General features: G+C 48.4%; 1 protein-coding gene across 1 annotated transcript in view; it reads right to left on the bottom strand.

Moving 5' to 3' along the window:
- Positions 1-20,518, bottom strand: part of EDAR (ectodysplasin A receptor) — a 75,468-nt gene that overhangs the window by 27,694 nt on the left and 27,256 nt on the right. The window contains exons 2-4 of the mRNA XM_084753599.1: positions 2,160-2,228; positions 1,240-1,362; positions 417-598 (exon numbers count right to left, since the gene is read on the bottom strand). Of these exons, the coding sequence (XP_084609725.1) occupies positions 417-598; positions 1,240-1,362; positions 2,160-2,210 (356 nt within the window). The 5' untranslated portion in view covers positions 2,211-2,228. The remainder of the gene's footprint in view (positions 1-416; positions 599-1,239; positions 1,363-2,159; positions 2,229-20,518) is intronic.

Consider the following 20,518-nt stretch of genomic DNA (forward strand, 5'->3'; position numbering starts at 1 on the left):
TTTATTTTTTTTTGGTGGTGGTGGTGGAGGTGAGGACCTATATAATACGGCAGTGTAGAAAGCACAGATGTCATGGGACTCACACTTTTATTCACACATTTCCCAGAATACTGAAAGTAATACCTTCCTATAGAAGATTAGATTTTACCCCTCCAAATTTCATCACATGTGCCTCGCTGGTTTGTTTTACATAGGCTATACATCCTAGTCAGGCTACGCGATGATGATGCCCCATATCAGGCACAAATACAGTGCCTGAAGGCTACCTGCCTGTCCATGGGCAGCAACAGGACGCACCATCTTGTAGAAGGTGACAAAGAGTGGGCATGACACTTTGTGAAGGCCTGCTGTGCCTGTGAGGGTTCTGCTCATGGGGTCATTAAGAGGTACAGCCCAGCTACACACCCCACACTTACCCAGGGAGACATGGGCCACACTCAGCGTCATTCTCCATGTCCCCTGGTGTCAGCACAGTGGCCCGGAAGAAGCCCTCACAATCCTTGTGGCGCCTGCATATCTGGTAACCTCCTTTGGAAAACTTCTCTGCAGGGCAGGGCACACAGCCGTAATCGTCATCTTTGGTGCCGTATCCACAGGACTGGTGGGGGAGGCAGAGGATATGAGAACACAGCAAGAGACTTCAGCGGCCTGCACAGGGGCATGCTAGCTGTTTCCAGCCTCGGCTGCCCAGCCTCCGGTAATTGCAAAGTCCTGGACGTCCTTGGCTCTTTCTCTCAGCCTGCTCCTCTCTACCAGCTGATGCTGAGCCTCCAGCCTCAGATGAGGTCTATTAAAGAGGTCCATTGGCTTCCCGTAGTGCTTCACTGGGAGCCTGAGTTTTCTCAGAAATCTGCAAGGACCCCAGATACTGTCGCCCCAGACATTTCTCTGGTGTTTCAAAGAGCACATGTGTGTAGCCTTTTCCTTAGAAGGGGACCCGGCACTCAGAACTGATGATGGAGTGTTCCTGGAAGGCATTTCTGTCATGCTTCCTTTTCAGACTATGAGCCCAACAGGGAAGAATGGGACACTTCTTCAAGAAGCCAGAACACCTGAGAAGTATGCGGGTGAGCGGACATCTGGGGAGTACACATCTGGTAAGCACACCGTGCTCTGCAGCTCATCCCGCCCAGTCCTAATGAATATATCCTGATGACCTCTTGGTCTTCAGAGCCAGTTTAAGAGAAGCACACACACACATACCCTCCCCAGAGTTCACGGGCACAGACTGGTCCTTACCATGTAGGGCTCCTCGCCTGGTCTGCAAGGAGGACACTGGTGGCACAGCCCGGTAGTCTGGTTGTGGTATTCATTCTCGCCACAGTTGGAGTCCTCTGCCTTGGCCGAGCACATCAGAGACACCTGCCACGGAAAGGGTACTTAGCCTCCACACCTTCCTAAGATGCAGCTGTTATGTGGGGACAGTGCCCAGAGAGCCACCCCTGTCATACACAGCCATCTTTACAACCAACCACATCCTCTTCCCACAGCAATTCTGCCTTGGATTCTCTCTCTCTCTCTCTCTCTCTCTCTCTCTCTCTCTCTCTCTCTCTCTCTCTCTCTCTCTTCTCTCTCTCTCTCTGTGGTTGTTTTTCCAGATAGGGTTTCTCTGTGTTATCTTAGCTGTCCTAGACTCACTTTGTAGACCAGGCTGGCCTTGAACTCACAGCGATCCGCCTGCCTCTGCCTCCCGAGTCCTGGGATTAAAGGCGTGCGCCACCATGACTGGCCTGGGATTCTCTTAAGGTCATGAAGGAAGCACCTGTTCCCTTGAGTCGCTAGACCTCTAGGTACTACAGATGCTCATCCTTCGGTCTAATGGTTTCCCAACCACACTGCCAGGGGGAGCTCTCGAGGGCAGGAACTTTCTGGTCTTTTTCAGCTGTGGGCCTATCACACAGGCTAACACTTTAAAGATAAGCATTGAGGAACATTTCTGTCTACAAGCCCTGTGAAGGGAGTGGCAGGGAAATAGTCCAATCACAACTGGGGATACTGTTGTACCCCCTCATTCTTACAGCTGGGCAAGCCTAGGTGGAGGAGGCCAAGGGCTGTCTGAGGTGGTACAGCTAGTGAAGGTTTGCAGCCGGAGGGAAAGCCCCTGCCCTGTAGGTGCTGAAGAAAGTGTTCAATGGGAGCAGGTACTCAGAGCCACTTACCACCAGCACCGGGAGCCAGGGCATCCACTTGCAGTCCCCCACGTGGGTCATGATCTCCTGGAAGCGCACCTGAAAGACATATTGCACTAGTATTAGGTGGTGCGGCTGCTTTCATCCTCAGCGCATCTCAGTGGGTGAAGGCAACTTTCCAGCAGACAGCACGGGGAACAGCACATCCTGCAGAATAGACAGGCTCTAAGGTAAGCTCCAGGCTGATGACCCTGAGGCCAGCTCAGGCATCCTCACCAGCATCACACCACGCCCTAGAAAGAACCCCCAGAGGGAAGGCTGAGTGCGTGGGCCCTGCTGTTAAGCTGGGAGTTTGGGGCCAGTGTTTACAATGCTCTTCAGTTTGAAGAGGAACCTTGGGCAAGCTTCCACCATGAGGTGCCCTGGGCTGGCCTGCCTGTTGGGATCCAGGACAGCAAGAATCTTGGATACTGACATCAGGCCCATTAGAATGGACGAGTCAGATAATGTGGTTCAGCCACCTAGTTTTATAGTTGAAGCAATGGGAGGCCATAGAGGTTAAGTGACTTGTCCAAGGCCACACAGTTATTTAATGTTATAAAGAATAGCCACTGTGCACGGATTCACATATTTGCACCAACTACTACATTAGTGCACGGCTCTGCCATAGTGTTATCTGCTCACCTTTTCACTGTGAACTGTGGCTTGTGTTTCCATGTCAAGCTATTTTATTGGAGTATGAGTATTAATTACCCTACGTGTTAACAAGAGATGCTGTGCTCATGGGAGCTGCTGGACAACCCAGGTGCCACACTATGGCCATGATGTTAGCACTGGGGGTAACCTAACTACAATGGCATAATCTCTTTGAGAGGTAGAGCATACTAGGAACCTTCTAGAATCCACTCCTGACATAAGTCACAAATCAAACTGAGTCCTCAGGAACGTCCTAAGTTTTTTTAATCCCACATTCATTTTTCCTTATGATTGGGAACCAGTGATTTACAAATAGCACACAAAAGCATACTGGGTAGGGAGGCTCAAAGCAGACATGGTACCCAGAAGCCACTTCTTCCTTCTGTCTCCTTATCCTCTTATCTTTCCTCCTACTTGCCAGAACTTGGCCCTACAATATCCTAAAGACACTGAGAAAAGTAGCCAAAGGATTGTGCGATGAAAATAAGTCAAAGAAGAAGAGAAGAGATGCATACATTGGGCAGGGGCAGGGAGACCCTGAGTATTTGGATGCTCAGCATCTGCTTTCTGATCCTGGCAGGTAGAAGGTCCTGTTCAGTCTGGGTTCTAGGACTAGAGCACACATTTAGGACAGAAATACCCCAGATGTAAACAGGCTGAGAGGCAGGGAGGGTCTGTATCTGAGGAGCTTGGAATTTACAGCTTTCAGGACTTGTTTCCTTCCTGAGCAGTCTTGTCCAGCCTCCTGCCTCCTCCCCATGGGGCAGAAAAGTGTCCATACTCCTGTCTAAGGAGGGTAGATGGGATCCAAGTAGGGGTCTAAGATGTCATTCTTACTTATCACCACAATAACTGAACAAGAAAGTTCTGGGCTAGGGGTGCAGCCAGCCCAGTGGTAAATATTACCCGTCCCTCCTCCCCCATCCCAGCATATGGGAGGCCCTGGGTCTGGCCTCCAGCACAAGGACAAGAATATAGATGCTTCAGTAGCCTGGAGCATCACGCAGGGCTCAATGTCCACTGCTGAGTGACAAAGACTTCATACAGAAGACCTTCCTGGCTATGGCTGTGAAGCTGTCTGTATGCACAGGCATGGACTCTGAGCGGCATCAGAGACTGTCTTTGGCTGGAAGTAAAAGAGTATAGAGGCAGCCATGGACCAAGGATGAGAATGGATGGCTTAGTCCCACTTTGTGAACTCTGTGATGAGAAGAAGACCACGGAGCTATTTCACTCTGGGGAGAAGTGTGTTTCTTCTGAAGATGGGCATTCTGCAAGAGTCCAGGGAGACCTGGCCAGGGTCACTGGCAAGGCCTTGAAAGATGGGGTCTAGATCTCCTATTGTCTCGACCACATGGCTCAGACACCCCAAGGTTGCTCTCAGAGATCTCTGCTGTGACTGGGTGGCCTGCCAGAAATGGCGGAGCTTCCAGACACTTTTGTACCTCAGTCTTGTGAGTCAAGATGAAAGTGCCCAGGTTGCCCTCAATTGTGAACTTGTTGGGTGTTTTCCTGCTGGCAAGGAACAAGCTGGGGCAGGAATCAGGGGAGGCAGGGAGGCCCAGCCTATAGGCCGAAGGCTGGCTATAGCCCTAATGGGTGGGCTGGGGGGTGAGGCAGCCGAGGTCAGCCATGGGGTGGCTTCCTTGCACACACACTCCTGCCACAGGTCCAACGTTCTGACCTTGCTTAGGGACAGAGGGATTAGCAGGGACAAGTGAGTTTTCACAGTGCCTGTGGATACAGCCAGAGGCTCTGGGTACTGGAGGCCTTCCAAGAGGCATATTAATGGTTTTTTATTTAATTGACTTCTAATTATAACAGAGTCTTGGGAGCTTCCCTGAAACATGGGAAAGGCCTGTGGGCCTGCACACTTTGGTGTCAGCCTAGAGCAGTTTTTGAAAGGCTCATTAGAGACGTGTCCAATAAAACTAGGGTCAAAAGGAAAACAAACAGACAAAAGTAAACAAAAAGCTCGTAGCGTCTTCAGTGTCTGGATGAGTGTTCAAACTTATGAATAGCTGGGCTTTTGTCAAAGGACTCTGCTCCCTTGGGGCCCGAGTGTGAGTGTGAGTGTAAGGAAGGCAGGAAGTTGCAGTGGGCTTGTGACCAGTTTGTGTTAGTTACCTTGGCCTCACTGTGGTGAAGAAATACCTGACAGGAACCATTTCACAGGGAAAGGGCTTATTTTGGCTCACAATTTCAGACCGTTCAGCCCATCAGGACAGGAGGTCTGTGGCAGGATGGAGCAACTCTGTGAGAAGCAGCACCTGTAATGGTCGGCTCTCGCCTTCTTCTCTTTTGTCCTACGCACAGCCTATGAGACAGCTGCTGTGTGAAGCAGGAAGCAGAGAAAGATCAGAGAACAGCGCTGGGGTTGTCACCAGCACTGAAGGCACCATGGCGTTCTGGCAGGAATGTCATGGTGAGGCCCTTAGGTCTGTCCTGCCTGTCGTGTGTGTGTGTGTGTGTGTGTGTGTGTGTGTGTGTCTGTGTTCAATACATGAAATCCCTGCTGGAGACCTTGGGAACGGGGCAGACATTGGCAAAGGTGTTCTTCTTCATAGGCTCTCTTTCTCACAGTGAACTGCCCAGGCTGAATGCACCTCAGTGCCGAGCTTTGTCCACAGGACCCCATGGAGAAGGCCAGGGACACAGGAGAGCACACTCCTCCTCATAAGGGACTGATGGAGGAGGCTTGTGGCTTCAACTCTCAGCAGGACAGGGTAAGCAGGGAATATACCACGGCTTTCTCGGGTGCTAGCTGGTTTCTTCTAGGTGGGCACATAGATCCTACTTATCTCTGTGCTGTTGTGGGGCCTCTGGGGACACACAGGTGTGGCCACTGGCTCTCTGAGGCTGGGGCTGTCCTCTTCTCATGTCACAGCCTCATCTATGGGTGGCGTTGGAACTCAGGGTGGTGGTGGTGGTGATGGTGGTGGTGGTAGAGTGTGTCATTTCTACAGTGGTCTAGACCAAGCCTATTATTTACTGCATGTTATTTCATCTCACCACCCCTATGCAGAAGGGGCTCCTATGATTCTGTGTTATTCATGCAGTGGCCCTATACAGACAAGCTAAGCTGAGTAACTTGCCCAAGGCTGCACAGTAGTGAGCAAAGTTTGGATCCGAACACACATAGTTCATCCAGCATCTGTTCTCACCACTGGCCACAGTCCACTGAGCGGACAAGCTCTAGGTCCAGAAACAGGACTCCAGAGAGAAGGTCTGCAAGAGCAGGGGGCTCTGCTTGAGTGTTCCGCCCTCCGCTTGCCTGCTGCCTTTTCAACCCTATTTGAGGAGCATCAGGGCCCTTCTCTATAAAACTGGAATAACTTGGCTCCTTAGCCAGCTGAGTGATAACTATGATTGAGGATGGCCCAATGAGACCGGGTTTGGAACCCCTGCCCAGGTGATGGGATGAGGACAGTGGACGCCGTGACGTGTCTGCGTGCCACCCTCTCAGGTTGGGAGGAAGAGCTTGATCCCCTTAGTGTGAGCTACTAGGCAATGCCTGAGATTCAGCACGCCACCGGCACAAACCTCTTCTTCCAGGACTCTGATGTCAGCCTGGATAGTCAGCCAAGGCATAAACACACAGGCCAGACCAGAATGTCACACTGACCCACGGTGTTCCCATGCTCCGGGTGGAGCCCCAGGCCCCGCATCATCAGCATCTCTTAAGAGACGCAGTCTTGGGCTCTGCCCAGACTTGCTGTTTGGGGGTCTGCATTTCCACCTCATCTGATGCTTCTGAGCGCATTGAGGCGTGAGAAACATAGTCTCAGTTGTCGCCTGGGAGGACAGTGCAGAACTCAATGTTTAACTAAGCCCCGGGAACACAGAAAGAAAGACGGACTTAGCGAGGCCTCTCTCTGCCTAAGTCTGCCGTCCAGCAGCATCTCTCATCTATGTTCTGCAGTGTCCTTAATTATGTTCATCCATACATGCATCCATGTAGAAGGACTGTAGACAATATCCCAGGTGAAGACAGTCTAGGCGGGTCTTGTCTCAGAACAGATACCAAAAGGTTCACTCTTGTTTTCTTTTAACCTTTTCCCCCTCTTATGTAAGATAGCTAGGTTGTATAATAAAGTCTAATTGTTTAAAAAAAAATATATAAAGCCAACATATCCATCCATGTTTCTGTACAGCTGCTATAAAATTGTGCACGCAGCTGTCTTACAGACTGTGGATCAGAGAAAGACAGGGTTCCTGTCTGAGGAGAAATGTACTAAATTATATAGGCATTATGCAAACACTAAATTATATAGGAGTTTAGGCGCATCATTCCAAATCCTCTCCTCAGACTTTGTGTCTTGACTGGCAGCTCGCCTCTGTTCTCTGAAGGTGACTATCCCTCCTGCTACTCACCATGCCCAAGACAGCCCAGCCACTCCACATTCTTCTAGCCTGGTGGGCTGCCCTTGAATGAAGAGGGGCTGTCTATGGGTGCCACCTTGGGTACATCCTATCCCACATCTATCAACTGACACAGGATGGGCAAACCCGCAGAGTCACTTTTTTTAATGTGCATGGGCCAAGGTTGCCTCCGTACTTTAGCTTTCTCTGCTCTGCCCACTTGAGTTCCCACATTAGGCAACAGAATGCGGTTCTTCTGGCCTCATCATGTTTCAGTGACTGGAAGCAGAGGTCTGGCCATCCCTTCATCCCCCCCAGCCCTGTGACTCCCTTAGGTGGCCATGTCTGATAGGAAAGAGGTGAGGTCTGCAGCGGGGCTCACCCAGCTCCTCTGTGGAGCGAGGCCAGGTGTGGAAGGCAGATGCAGGGCCAGGTCCTCCCCCTCCCCCTCCCAAGATTTCTCCCAAAGGAGGAGCCTGAGGGGAGGCTGCTGGTGGCCTCCCAGAGCTTTAGGATCCTCTGATCTCCCAAAGGCTCCCCAGTTCTCTCTAACACAGATAGATGTTTGTTCCCGCCAGAAGCTGGGGTTTGTCAGCAAGTAAAAAGGTTTCTGACTGATGCTTGGTGGTATCACTGTTCAGTGATGCAGAGATGAATCCATCCTCCCTTTAATTTTCCTCCTCTTCTCCTCCTCCTTCCCCCCCCCCCCCAGACAAGGTTTCTCAGTGTCCTGGACTAGCTCTGTAGACCAGGCTGGCCTTGGACTCACAGAGATTGGCCTGCCTCTGCCTCCTGGATGCTGGGATTAAAGGTGTGTGCCACCACCGCCCAGCCCATCCTCCCTTTCTTGTGTTTGGAAAAATCTGCATCATTTTCTCCACTGGCCCCTCCAGGGAAGGGTCCTCATGTCGTGCTTGGTGTGACAGTGTACCTCAGGCATAGGTCTCCAATGAACCAGGAGCCTCCATTCCTTCTGTTTCTTACTGGTCCCTATGGCAAGTGAGGCCACCCATGGTTCTGATAGGAAAAGACTCTCATGGCCATGTGGCTAGGGATGGCCCAGAGCAAAAACAGAAAACCAAAATCAAACCAAACCAAACCAAACCAAAACAACCCAAAACCAAAAAACCCAAAACAAACAAAAACAAAAACAAAAAACAAACAAAAAAAAACTTGGCAGTGTCACCAAGCAGAGTCTTAGAGGGACAGAGAATGAAGCTGAGGCAGAAACGCTCGAGCACGGAGTACGTGGAGGCACTGAGGAGTTGAAAGCACACCACATGGGGTAGAGCACCAGGCACCATCGTTTATCACTGCATCCAGAAAGATCTGGGTGATGATCTCAGAGCGGCGAGGGCTCATCCTGCTTCTGCTGTCTCCCAGGGGCTATAGGGCATGTGTGCTCAGTGGACACTTGTACTTGGAAACACACAAGTACACGCCCACAGATCACAATGGGGATGTTCTGAAGAAGTTATCCGTATGCGGGTGTCGTACACTGCTCTTGCCCAACCCTAAAAGGTACAGCCCAGCACACAGCACGTGTGGTGCAGCCTACCGCTCCCGGGGCCACGGTGAAGAAAATAACTGGAGGTACAGAAAACACAAGCAAAACTGTGTTGGGAAGAGACACAGTGAACGCGGGGTGTGCAAGCCTGATGTCGGTGCAACACTAAACATTGCTTTAGAGTCCGTTGCATTTCTTTAATTTAAAGATTTATTCTATTTGTGTGTGTGTGAGTGTTTATGTGAGTATGTATATGAGTGTGTGTGTGAGTGTGCAGTGTGTGTGCAAATGAGTGTGGACTCTCACAAAAGCTGTAAAGAGCATCGGACCCTCCTGGAGCCAGAGTTACAGGCAATTATGAACCTACAGACATGGATGTCAGGAACTGAACTTGGGTCCTCTGCAAGAGCGGTTCACACTCTCAATAGCCTAGCCACCTCGTTCTTTGATAAGTAAAGCAGGTGCATTCCAAAGCAACAGTTAAAAGTTAATATAATAAGTACTTAAGTAACAGAGTAGCTCATTACCATCAGCTACTGTGAAGTGCTGTAGATAATTTTATTATGCGTTTTCTGTTATACAGTTGGCACCACCGTAAGTTTGTTTATACCAAGGTCACCACAAACACATGAAGAATGCATTTGCTGCAAGGGTATCATGACTGCAATGCCACCGGGCCACAGGAAGGTCTCAATTCCATTACAGTCTCATAGAGTAACTGTTGTATATGCAGTTTGTTGTTGTACTTTAGTGTTGTTACATGCCACTCCCTCCCTCCCTCCTTCACTCCCTCCCTTTCCTCCCCTTTCCTCTCTCTGTCTGTGTGTGGGCATGCAGAACTTACCTCTCATGGTCTGCCTATCTGCCAGCCCCTTTGTCCATCACAAAGCAATGGAGGGACTGTATTAAAGGGTCAGAGCATTAGGAGGGTTGAGAACCACTGGCTTAAAGCATAATAGTGTCTGCCCACAGCCATCGCAGCCACAGCCTTCTCAGAATCAGAACTGTTCACTGGCTGTCTTATGTGGTCACTCTCAACAAAATCTGTCAGATCTTTTATGCACAGATTCAGAGAGCAGTAGCTTTTGTGTGGCTTCTGTCCCTGTGTGTTGGGATCTTGGTCCTGGTAGCCTCCTCCGGCTTAGAGGGGTCAACTGAGTACTCCAAGGAGACCCAGCTACTAAGTAAGTCACTTGGTGAGTATGGGATTTGGCAAGGCTGCTGCACAGAGGGCACAGCAGCAGCCAGAGGGAACTTCCTTGGACACCCCCAGGCTGTTTGGTGAGTACTGCACGGCCCCCGTTGCTGGCAGATGCTCAGTCACATGCAGACCTCTCTTTCTACCACCCTGCACTGGCCACTCCCTACACACCCCACAGAGTCTATGGAGGAGCAGAGAGAGCGATTTTTCTCTGTGAGTATAATATCAGGAATGCTTTGGGAAGGTCCTACACTCGGCGGGGACTGTTGAGGCACAAGTGAAGAGCCGCTTAGTGTTTCTTCCTTTTCAGAGTTTTGTTAGTAGGAGTCCCAGAGCCAGAGGGCAAGGCAGCTAAGGCTGGGCTCTGGAGGGCAAGAGGCTCCAGTTAGAGAAGGGGCGGGCTCCAAGTGCTGTGGGTGTGGCCTCATCACATCCGTGTCATCTACAACCTTGTGAAAACCACGGAAATCACAAGGATCAGGATCAGTGTGGCCTCTCTCTCCTCTCCTTTGCTGCTCGTGCTCACACTGAGGCTGGAGAGGCTAGGCTTCTCCTTCGCCCCACACCCACACTGTGACCCATAACCCACATCGTGACCCATGACGACTTCTGAAACTTTTTGCTTCCGGTACATTCCCACTTTCTTCTTGACCCTTTCAATATCAGGGTAGCTTAACTTCCTGGTATCATACTTCCCATAAAGGGTTCACACTCCAGGAACCAAATGGGACAATGTGTTAAGATCACTTGATAGCAGATACACACACACACACACACACACACACACACACACACACACACACACACACACACAACCACCTGTGCCCCAGGCTCTCGGAGTTTGAGTGGACAGGATTTGATTTGTTTGTATTTCATAAGTAGATGTACCCCTAATTCTGGGGTTAGGCCTCCCTGTCTGCCCCCACTGTCAGAAATAACCCAGCACAGGTGTTGCTTCACACAGATGACCCGGATGGAGCAGACTATAAATAGCCATTATGTGTTGCCCTTCAGAGAGCGCTTTGTTTTTCTATCTTAAATTCGAGTCCCAACATGAAGCAAGGAACTTGAAGATTTGGATCCTTCCTGTCAAAATGAGAGTCTTGTTCCACCGGTTTGAAAGAGCGTTCTCTTTGCAAGTATGGTAACAGGAAGGACTCGGGGAGACCATGATACCTTGCAAACTCAGCCAGGACCCCAGAGATGGATCTGCTTTGTATCACCCCAGGGCCTGTGCTGGATGGAGCAGAAGACAGAGACAGCTCACACCCTCCTGAGAGCTTGGGAATCAGTGAGGCTGAGAGTAAAACCTGTTCCTCGCTCCATTCATTCTCCATCCAGCTAAACTGCTCGCTAACAGAGGTAGATCATAACATAATGCAATTACCCTCTGCCCTCTTTCCCACCCGGCCCTTTCCTCAAGGTGGAGGAGCTGAAGCCATTGTCGACGTGTTCAATACACTTCCTAGAAGAGGAAGGGAAGGGGTGGGGGCTGTAGCTCAGTGCAGGGTACCTAGCACGCATGAGGCACTTGCCCTGACCCAGGAACTGATTTACAAAAAGGAGAGTAAGACTGTCCTTGCTGACACAGGCTGTAACTAGCCTAGAAGAACCCCAACCGGCGTGGTTCTAACTGTCACTCAGGATTGGGTAAACTTGCTTCCTGTCTTTGGCACAAAAATTTCAGAGCAAAGACTCAGCTTCAATGCAGCAACGAGACAGGAGGAAGAGGCTAGTGTTCTGCTGCATGGATGGGCAGCTGTGGTTGATGACAACAGGTTGAACACAAAGAGCGCTCAAAGTCAAATGTTCCCAATACAAAGAGATGATAAACGCCTGACTGACATGATGGACGTGCCAACTACCCTGACCTATGACACCATTAAATACCATTCTGTACTCCACAAATCTGTATAATTATTATGTGCTAATTAGAACTTAAAAAAAAAAGATGGTGGCATCTTTTGATTGTGTTGAATGACAGAACACAGTGCTGCCTGGGTCGGCCTTGCCTGCGTGTTGGTGTTTGCACTCCCCTGGAGAGATGCTGATGGGCCGGGTCAAGATGGACAAGAGACCACCCTGAGCAGCCAGTCCCCTTGCAGGAGTCATTTCTGCTCCCTGTGCCTTAGTGACCTCACTTCTCGAGTGGGGTAAAAAGAGGTTGAACTTTCTCAGATGGTAAGAAGAGGAAGGACTTTAAAGTGAGGGGCTTGAGAAGACTTGGGTCAGCAGCGTGCACATGGAACCAAAAGAACGGTGTTCTCTTTCAAACATGAAAATAGTTTGCCGGTGACAATGCTGGTGGGAGCTGCCCCTGTTGTGCCTAACCTAACGGGACTGCCATTCGTCTGTCAGTGGGATGGACCATAGGACCATTTCCTACACTAGGAAGGAGCTGGGACACTCATGCCCATGGTAGGTAAGATTTCCCTGTACTATGTCTGCCTAGCTTTGATGTGTTAAGTGTCAGAGATGGGGCTGGGGGCAGAAAGGCCATCAGAGCAGAGACAGGGGCTGCTCAGGTCCAGGGATAGAAGAGATGGGCCGCAGGGCCTGTTGTGCAGAGAGAAGAGCTGGGCCACAGAGCCAGGTCCAGATGCCCTAGACGCCACTGAGTCAGCACAGGGGCAGAGGCGGCTACTAACTACAGAGCCAGGCTTAGTGACATCTCCCTTGCTGCCTGTGTCAATGACAGCCCGCGGGGGACCCATAGTATCTCTGCCTAACTGGAATTGGGGCAGTTGCACCAGTTTGGTAATTTTAAAAGGTCTGTCTTGCTTTCAATTAGTGCATCTCGGAGCCTCTGACTGTAGGGAGTTGTGGCTGTATGCATGTGTGGCATTGCCTGTTTGCATGGAAACCTCAACTTCTGATGGCATGGGGGTGGGGTCTTATCTGGGAACAAAGAATCATACAAAGCACAATGTGTGTGGCTGAACCCTCCTCCAGAGGCCCTGGGAGAGGCTAGCGGGTGCTCTGCCAAAGAATGAAGCAGGCTAAAAAACAAAATAAAACAAAAAAACCCTGTTTATTAAGTGTTCCACGTGCGTTCCAATGCTGTCATGGTTGGAATGCCATGGTTTATTTATCCGTACATCAAGAGCCCTCCAATGATGCCAAAGTACTTAGACCTGCACTATACTGGTACCACAATAAAATTAAAGTTTAAAAGCCTGAAACCTGCTAACATTAAAATCCTGGAAAGGGTTGCTTTGAGACCTCATGAGAGCCGGGTGAAAAGTTGGCGGAATGAATAAAATTTGCTCTATTTGGGCATCATAAACACCAGCCACCTAGAATTCCAGGGGAAAATGATTGGAAAATAATACAGCTAATTTTTTTTAAAATGAGACATAATTTATTTCAAAGATCATGGGTCCCAATGGATAAAGGAAATGTGGCCTGTACAATCTGTGGAATATAAGGAAGGAAGCAAACCCTGCCATGTGCTTTGTGGCTTAGGGACAAATGTTGTTTAGTTCCATTTAGTCAGGTGCCCAGAGTGCCTGACCCTCTAAAAGTAAAAGAAGCACGGATGCCGAGGGCAGGTGTTGCCCTGTGAGCAATTATTCTGTCCTGTGCTCTCTTCTGCCCAAAGTAAAAGGCAATTCAAGTGAATTAGAGATCCCCAGCCTGGATCTGTCCCACTGCACATCTCCGCCTTGCTGCTGGACGCTCTAATCCTCAAGCATGAGGAACCAGCCATTTGGGAGGGCTGCCAAGTGTTCGGTGTCTTTGAGGACACAACACCCTCCTCCTGGCAGTCCTCCACTCCAGGTAAGATGTGCTCAGTGTGCATCCTGGCAGCACCACCCGGCACTCCCAGCCTCCCTACCTCACAGAGAGGGGCTCCTTGGAATCACCCAGATTCCTGCTAGCACCTGCAGTCAGGGCTGTTCTTTGGGATGGTGACACACCTGGGACAACCGACATATGAGCATGTCTACATTAGCCCAGGTCCTACCAGGAACAGGGGCTCTTAAGAGCCCATGGATCTGTCCTGAGCCATCTGTGCTTCCTACAAAGCACAGCCTCTGCCCTACGATCCTTAACTGCTCAAGTGAGATGGCGTTGGCGGTTACTGTTCCCCAAAGAGAACAGCTTTAAGGCTGCACTCTTGTCTTTTCTTCCACAGATGCTGCATTCCTTTAAGAAGCAGCAGACCTCTTTACTGGAAAAGTTCCAAGGACTTTGCTCACACTTACAGCTACCCATAGCCTCTCGGCTTAATGGAAGTTGGGGCAGTTACATGATGAAAGGATCACGGTTCCCTGACTATCATGTTACATAAGTTTGGTGACCTTAAAAAGTCCCCTTGACTACTGCAAATTAATAATAGTTACTCCTGGGTGAGAGAATTAGAATTCCCTTTTGCTTTCTTCTTCATATTTTATTACCCTGTTTGATTTTTAAACTTTTAACAAAGAACTTTGTTGTTGTTGGTTGGTTGTTTTTTTTTGTTTTTTGTTTTTTGTTTTTTTTGAGACAGGGTTTCTCTGTGTAGCCTTGGCTGTCCTGGACTCAGTCTGTAGACCAGGCTGGCCTCGAACTCACAGAGATCCACCTGCCTCTGCTTCCCGAGTGCTGGGATTAAACGTATGAGCCACCATGCTTGGCTAGCTTAGACCATTTTTAATAAAAGCACTAAAATAATTATCTTTAAGAAGAAAGGAATAGTATTCACACATAGATAGATAGATGATAGATAGATAGATGATAGATAGATAGATAGATAGATAATATTGTGTAACTTTTTTTTTTTCAATCAGTGGTAGAATGTGGGCTGGCTAGCCTGTGCTCATTGTATGGCTATGCTGGTAGGGCCTGGGCCAGCCAGCTAAGGGTGACCTTGTGTTTACCTCTGATTGCTGAGGGCCACGATTTCCTGCTGCTATCACACCTAAGAAACCAGCCTCCAAACCAGGGTGTGACTCGTGAGTCAGGTCACGGAACATCTTTTATTTTCCTTAGAAGCTGCCCAGGGATTTCTTCTCTTGCCCACTAGATGGGTTTCTTGAAGCTGGAAGCCAGGTTTGCAGCTGCAGGAACCCAGAACCTGTGCCTCCTACCCGAGAGCCCCTGCAGCCCACAGCACACATGACGATGGATGGTCTCATTTCTCCCAAACCCCACACATACACACTGCCCATGACTTACCAGTGCCCAGATTTTCGTGGTGTTTAGTGGCAGATGTCATAGGCAGCTGACCATAGGAAACCATGTCCAGCTTAAAGATTCATGAGCTCCCCATGGCCAACGTCCTTGTTTTGTGAGGGTTATGAAGCGAGCAGTGTCCGGTTAGAAAGCCTTGCCTCCCTGGGATATGGAGACAGCTGTGGCACCTGGGCCCGCCAGGCAGGCAGAGAGTGCATACACTGCCAGGCTATAATTCTGGAAGGACACCTGGAATATGTCTGACCTCAGGGAATGGCTGTAAAACATAGGGGCACATGCCAGCTTTCCCAGCAGAGATTTCCACAGCCCTCCAAAACATATTCTTTCTCCATGTACAACAGTCCCCAACTTACAGTTTTGTGAAAGAATAATGGTAAGAAAGCAACGTGCATTTCATAGGAGCCACACTTCAATGACCACTAACCATACCCAGTGGTGTTCTCACCCACACAAGGCAGGCTTTGTGTTAAGTGATTTTAACCAGGCTGGTGTTAAGTGTCCTGAGTATGAGTGAGGCAGGCTAGAAGCCCCGACACTGGGTAGACTAGGTGTCCTGAGGGTGGTTTTTGATTTATGATGTTTCAGCAGCACCTTATAGTAGGTCACAGATTGTCATTATGTTTTACAAGGACCAAAGCTATAACTAGCAGTAGGCAGGGTAAGGTCTGATTAATGCAGGAAATGCAAGGACTGTTTAATCCTCTCCATTCCAATGCCATGTGATGGAGAGGTTGGGCAGGGGACATAGTTTTTTTTTTCCACAGAGGCACCAAGTCTGTCCTGACCATTTGCAACCCTCTCTGTCCAAGAAGTGCATAGCTGTGCTGGCTAGTTTTCTGATGTAAGCTCGAAAGAAAGAGAGACTCTCATTTGAGAAAGTGCCTCCTCCATCAGATTGGTCTGTAGGCAAGTCTACGGTGTATTTTTAAAAAATTAGTTGTTGATGGGGAGGCCCCAGCTCACTGTGGGTGGTGCCATCCCCGATGTTGGTGGTCCTGGGTTCTATAAGAAAGCAGGCTGGGCAAGTCAGGGGACGCAAGCCAGTAAGCAGCACCCCTCCCTCCATGGCCTCTGCATCAGTTCCTGCCTCCAGGTTCCTGCCCTGTTTGAGTTCTTGTCTGACTTCCTTGGACGACGGACTATGGTGTTGAAGTGTAAGCTGAGTAAAACCATTCCTCCCCAAGTTGTTTTTGGTCACAGAGCTTCATCACAGCAGAATCCCTAACTAGGACAGTGGCTTTGGAACTGATGTGCCGGGGTGGTAGGGGATGAAGGAACACCAACACATATACAGGAATAGCTGGGATTAGTAGGCCATGCGCACTGATGGAGATGCACCAGCAGCCCAGAAACTCAGTGGTCTATTGTATACAGCTGAACAAGGGGGCGGATTTATTATAAGCAGCCAAAGGAGGGGGCAGGCTGGCTCATCTTGGCAGGTGTCCCTGTAAGAGCGCAGTCTTAGGCTGCAGTCATCCAAGAGGAGGAAGCTGCACACATTGTCAGCATCCACATTTGACTAGGGGAAGGACTTGCCATTCCCATGGGCTTTGAGGCATTAGCGTCCTTGACACAGCCATGGTCATGCTAACAACACACTTTCACTCAGGACTCCATCTGCTCCCGTGCTCTCTACTCTGCCGGCACTGCCCTCGGTCCCGCTTGGGTCCTCCGCCAGGGCCCTCCATTCCACCTCATAGATGGAGCTCCCCAGGGCACAGACCTGGTAGGGGAAGTTCAGGGAGAGCTAGGGGTCAATAGTTTGGGCAGAGGTAAAGTACAGCTGCATCGTAGTCTCAGCAAATGACGTCCCTGCAGGGTTGCCCTGGAGCCCCTACCTTTACACCCCCCTCCCCCGCTTGAACAGGAAGCATGTGTCTGATACAAGTAGGGAGTGTGTTGGCTGGGGACTCAGCTGTAGCTTCTGCGGTGCCTCACTTCATCCAAGCATCTGGTAGGACAAATGCTGTGTTCTGGGGGGGGGGTGGCATCTAGGCAACACACCTATTATAGCCTATCTATTTCTGGTCCTTGTTCACCAGGCTGATAACTACCTACCCAAGTGTTTCTGAGCACCCTAAGCATTCTATAGAGGTTGATGGCAGCTGTGCATCGAATCATCTTAGTATCCATCTTCTGTTCCGTCTACTCTGGTGGAATGACCATCCTCTAGTAGATGTTCAAGAAAGACCCTAGACTTAATAGACAGTCACCAAGAGCTGAATTGACACTTATTCCTAGAACCTCAGCAACTGTGTCTAAGATCATCTAAGGCCAGGACGTCTATCATTCATGACATCTGTACTAGCAGGTAGCGAACGTCAAGAAGATTGAAAGTTATACAGAGGAGAGTATAAGTGATGAGAGCTAAGGACACCAGCTGCATTGAAAGCTAAATGTGTATCCAAAAGTCATTGTTTCTAGCCCTTCAGATGGCTTGCTGATGAGCTTGCATGGGGATGGGCATCTGGGTGGTGACAATGTGCTTTACCGTGATGGGTAGGACACCTCACCCAGGCCTTCAAGGCCTTCGCCTGTACTTACACTGAGGATACAGTGCTAAATGCATCTAGAGACTCATGCATCTTTGCCAGCCCAGGAGCGCCTCCTAGATCTATGCCCTACAGTGAAGATCTTTGTGAAACTTTATTGAGAGAAATATCCAAAGGACCACCCTGTTATAGCATAGCTACGTTCTTACTAGTGCAGCAGACCTTACTGTGCTCTGAGGTTGGAGTGCCCAGGTGAATCAGGCTGGACTGCAGACCAATGAGAAGGGCTGAGGGACATTTTTTTTTTCATATGAAGGCAGGAGTGCCAGCTGCTCTCCTGTAGTGCTGCTAGTGCTGTTTGCGGAGCACATCCTGGGTAAAGGCAGTTGATGTCATCTTAAGGCCTTGGGGAAAGGGAGAGGGTCTGAGCTGGTGGTGATGCTCAGAATGATCAGAAGGTGGTTACGCTAGTTTGTTCATGGCTGTGACGGGCGGTGTTTGCCAGCCTGCCATAAACTAGAGTCACCTAGGAAAAACGACCAGCAACCGAGGAATTGCCTGTGTCACACTGGCCAGGAGGAAACTCCATGGAACATTCTCTTGATTAATAATTGATATAAGAGGGCCCGGCCTGATGTGGCCAGGACCACCTCTGGGCAGGCGGTCCTGGATTGCGTAAAAAAGCGGGCTGAGCAGGCCAAGGCCTGCAATCCAGTAAGCCTTGCTCCTTCATGGCTTCACCTTCGGCTCTCGCCTTGAGTTCTTACCCTGACTTCCCCCAGTGATGAACTGTTACCTGGAAATGTAAATGAAATAACTCCTTTCTTCCCAAAGTTTTGCTTGTTTGTTTGTTTGTTTGGTCTTCGTGTTTTTCACAGCAACAGAAAAGCGAACTGAACATGGGTGAGGTAGGGCCACATGTGAGGAAGAAATAGAGGTAGAAGGTAGTTTGAGGATTAGCTGCAAAAGACCTTGCCTATATAGATTCTGTCTCTTGTGAGTAGCTAAGCCGGGAAGATAGTGTGTTTCTGAGCAGTGGAAGGGCACGATAAAAAATGGTATTAATCCTTTGATTTTAGATACTTTTAATTGATATAAGTTCAGTTCACTGTTCTTTATAGCCTCCTAAGTGTTAGATATTTTTCTTTTTAGTTTTAGAGTTTCCTTTAAAAAAACAAAACAAAACCTCACTCTCTTCGCTAAACTTGTCCATCTGCTCACTGATTGTGCTCAAATTTTCCTTTAAGTCATTGAGTATATTAAAATTAGTTGTTCTGGGCTGGGGAGATGGCTCAGAGGTTATGAGCACTGTCTGCGCTTCCAGAGGTCCTGAGTTCAATTCCCAGCAACCACGTGATGGCTCACAACCATATAGAATGAGGTCTGGTGCCCTCTTCTGGTGTGCAGGGGAACAGGCAGGTAAAAAAACCCCACTGTATACATAATTAAAAAACAAATAAAATTAAAAAAATAAAAAACTAATAAATAAAATTAGTGTTCTTAAGTCTTTGTTACTTCCAACAAGGAAGTTGTTTCTATCAACTATTTTAAAAAATAACAAAAAAATAATAATATATAATATATTATATTTTATTTATATATAAATATAATAATTATATATAATATAATAATTATTATTATAAGTCACATTTTTCTACTTCATGTAACTGGAATGTTTTCTTGTACATAACATTATAATGATTTATTACAGGGAGTCTAAAGATAAGATTATACTTTGGCAGCTGTTAAGTTAGTGGAAGGTTCTGCGGACACTCTTGGGCTTGACTTTATCAGCTAGACTGTTGAAGTTACTGTCTTTAGCTCTAAGGATTGGACTGATTGCTTTTCCTGCAGTATGACCTTTCAGAGGCCTCAATTGACAAACTTCCCCCAACGAGGCCACACCTCATAATCCTTCTCAAACAATTCTACCAACTGGGGACCAAGTATTCAAATACAAATACAATAGTTCATTTGTAGAATATTTGTTTCTCATACACTTGGCTTCCCAGTGCCACAAGAAAGCAAGTAACAAAAGTCCTTGTTTGGTCACTTAGTAGCTATCTGTTCTTGAAGACTGAACTAATGGTTGTCTCATCAGTAAACAGCTCTGTCTAGAGCTTATCCCAGAGTGTCTGGCATGCATGAGTGCCAAGAAATGCTCAGTAGTATATTTATTTTCCATTTTTTGAAGCAGTTTGCCCTTTTATTCCTTAAAGCAGTGGTTCTCAACCTTCCTAACGCTGTGACCCTTCACTGCAGTTCCTCATGTGGTGGCGACCCCCCCACCATAACATTATTTTCATTACTATTTCATAACTGTAATCTTGCTACTGTTATGAATCATAATTTAATGGTTTAAGGAATTTCATTTTATTGGTGAATCACAAATAAGTTAATTCTCTAATATTCGACCTTCATATTGGTTCTAGTTTTCACTATTATACTGTTGCAATAAACATCTTTGTGTCTGTATGATGGGATTCTTCCTATAAACTGTGAATTGAAGAATTATGAAGCTGGAGGGCACAAGATTAAAACCTGAGATGTGAGAATCGCACCCTGGGGCCTCATTTAAAACCTGAAATGAATCTGCATCATCTTAATAGGCAGGTTCTGATATCTATCTGTTCTGGGAAGCCAGAACCACACACACGAGCCCAGCAACTTTTATAGTAGTTTGATTGAGTACAATTTCCCTGTATTATTACTTCACTGTGCTCAGACGCCTGCATCTCCCAGGCTCTTTTCCTGCACCATCAGAATGGGATGAAAAAAATTGTGTGTGTGTGTGTGTGTGTGTGTGTGTGTGTGTGTGTGTGTGTGACTGTTTATTTCTTCTGCTTCTTCTCCACCCTAGACTTCTGTAATTAGGATCTCAAATTTGTGAGGCCCAGAAGAGATGACGTCCTGTGAACTAACTGCACGTGCAAACCATGTCCTTGGGATTCCT

Source organism: Acomys minous, assembly GCF_964271855.1.
Source record: "Acomys minous genome assembly, chromosome: 13".
In the NCBI taxonomy this organism is placed as follows: domain Eukaryota; kingdom Metazoa; phylum Chordata; class Mammalia; order Rodentia; family Muridae; genus Acomys; species Acomys minous.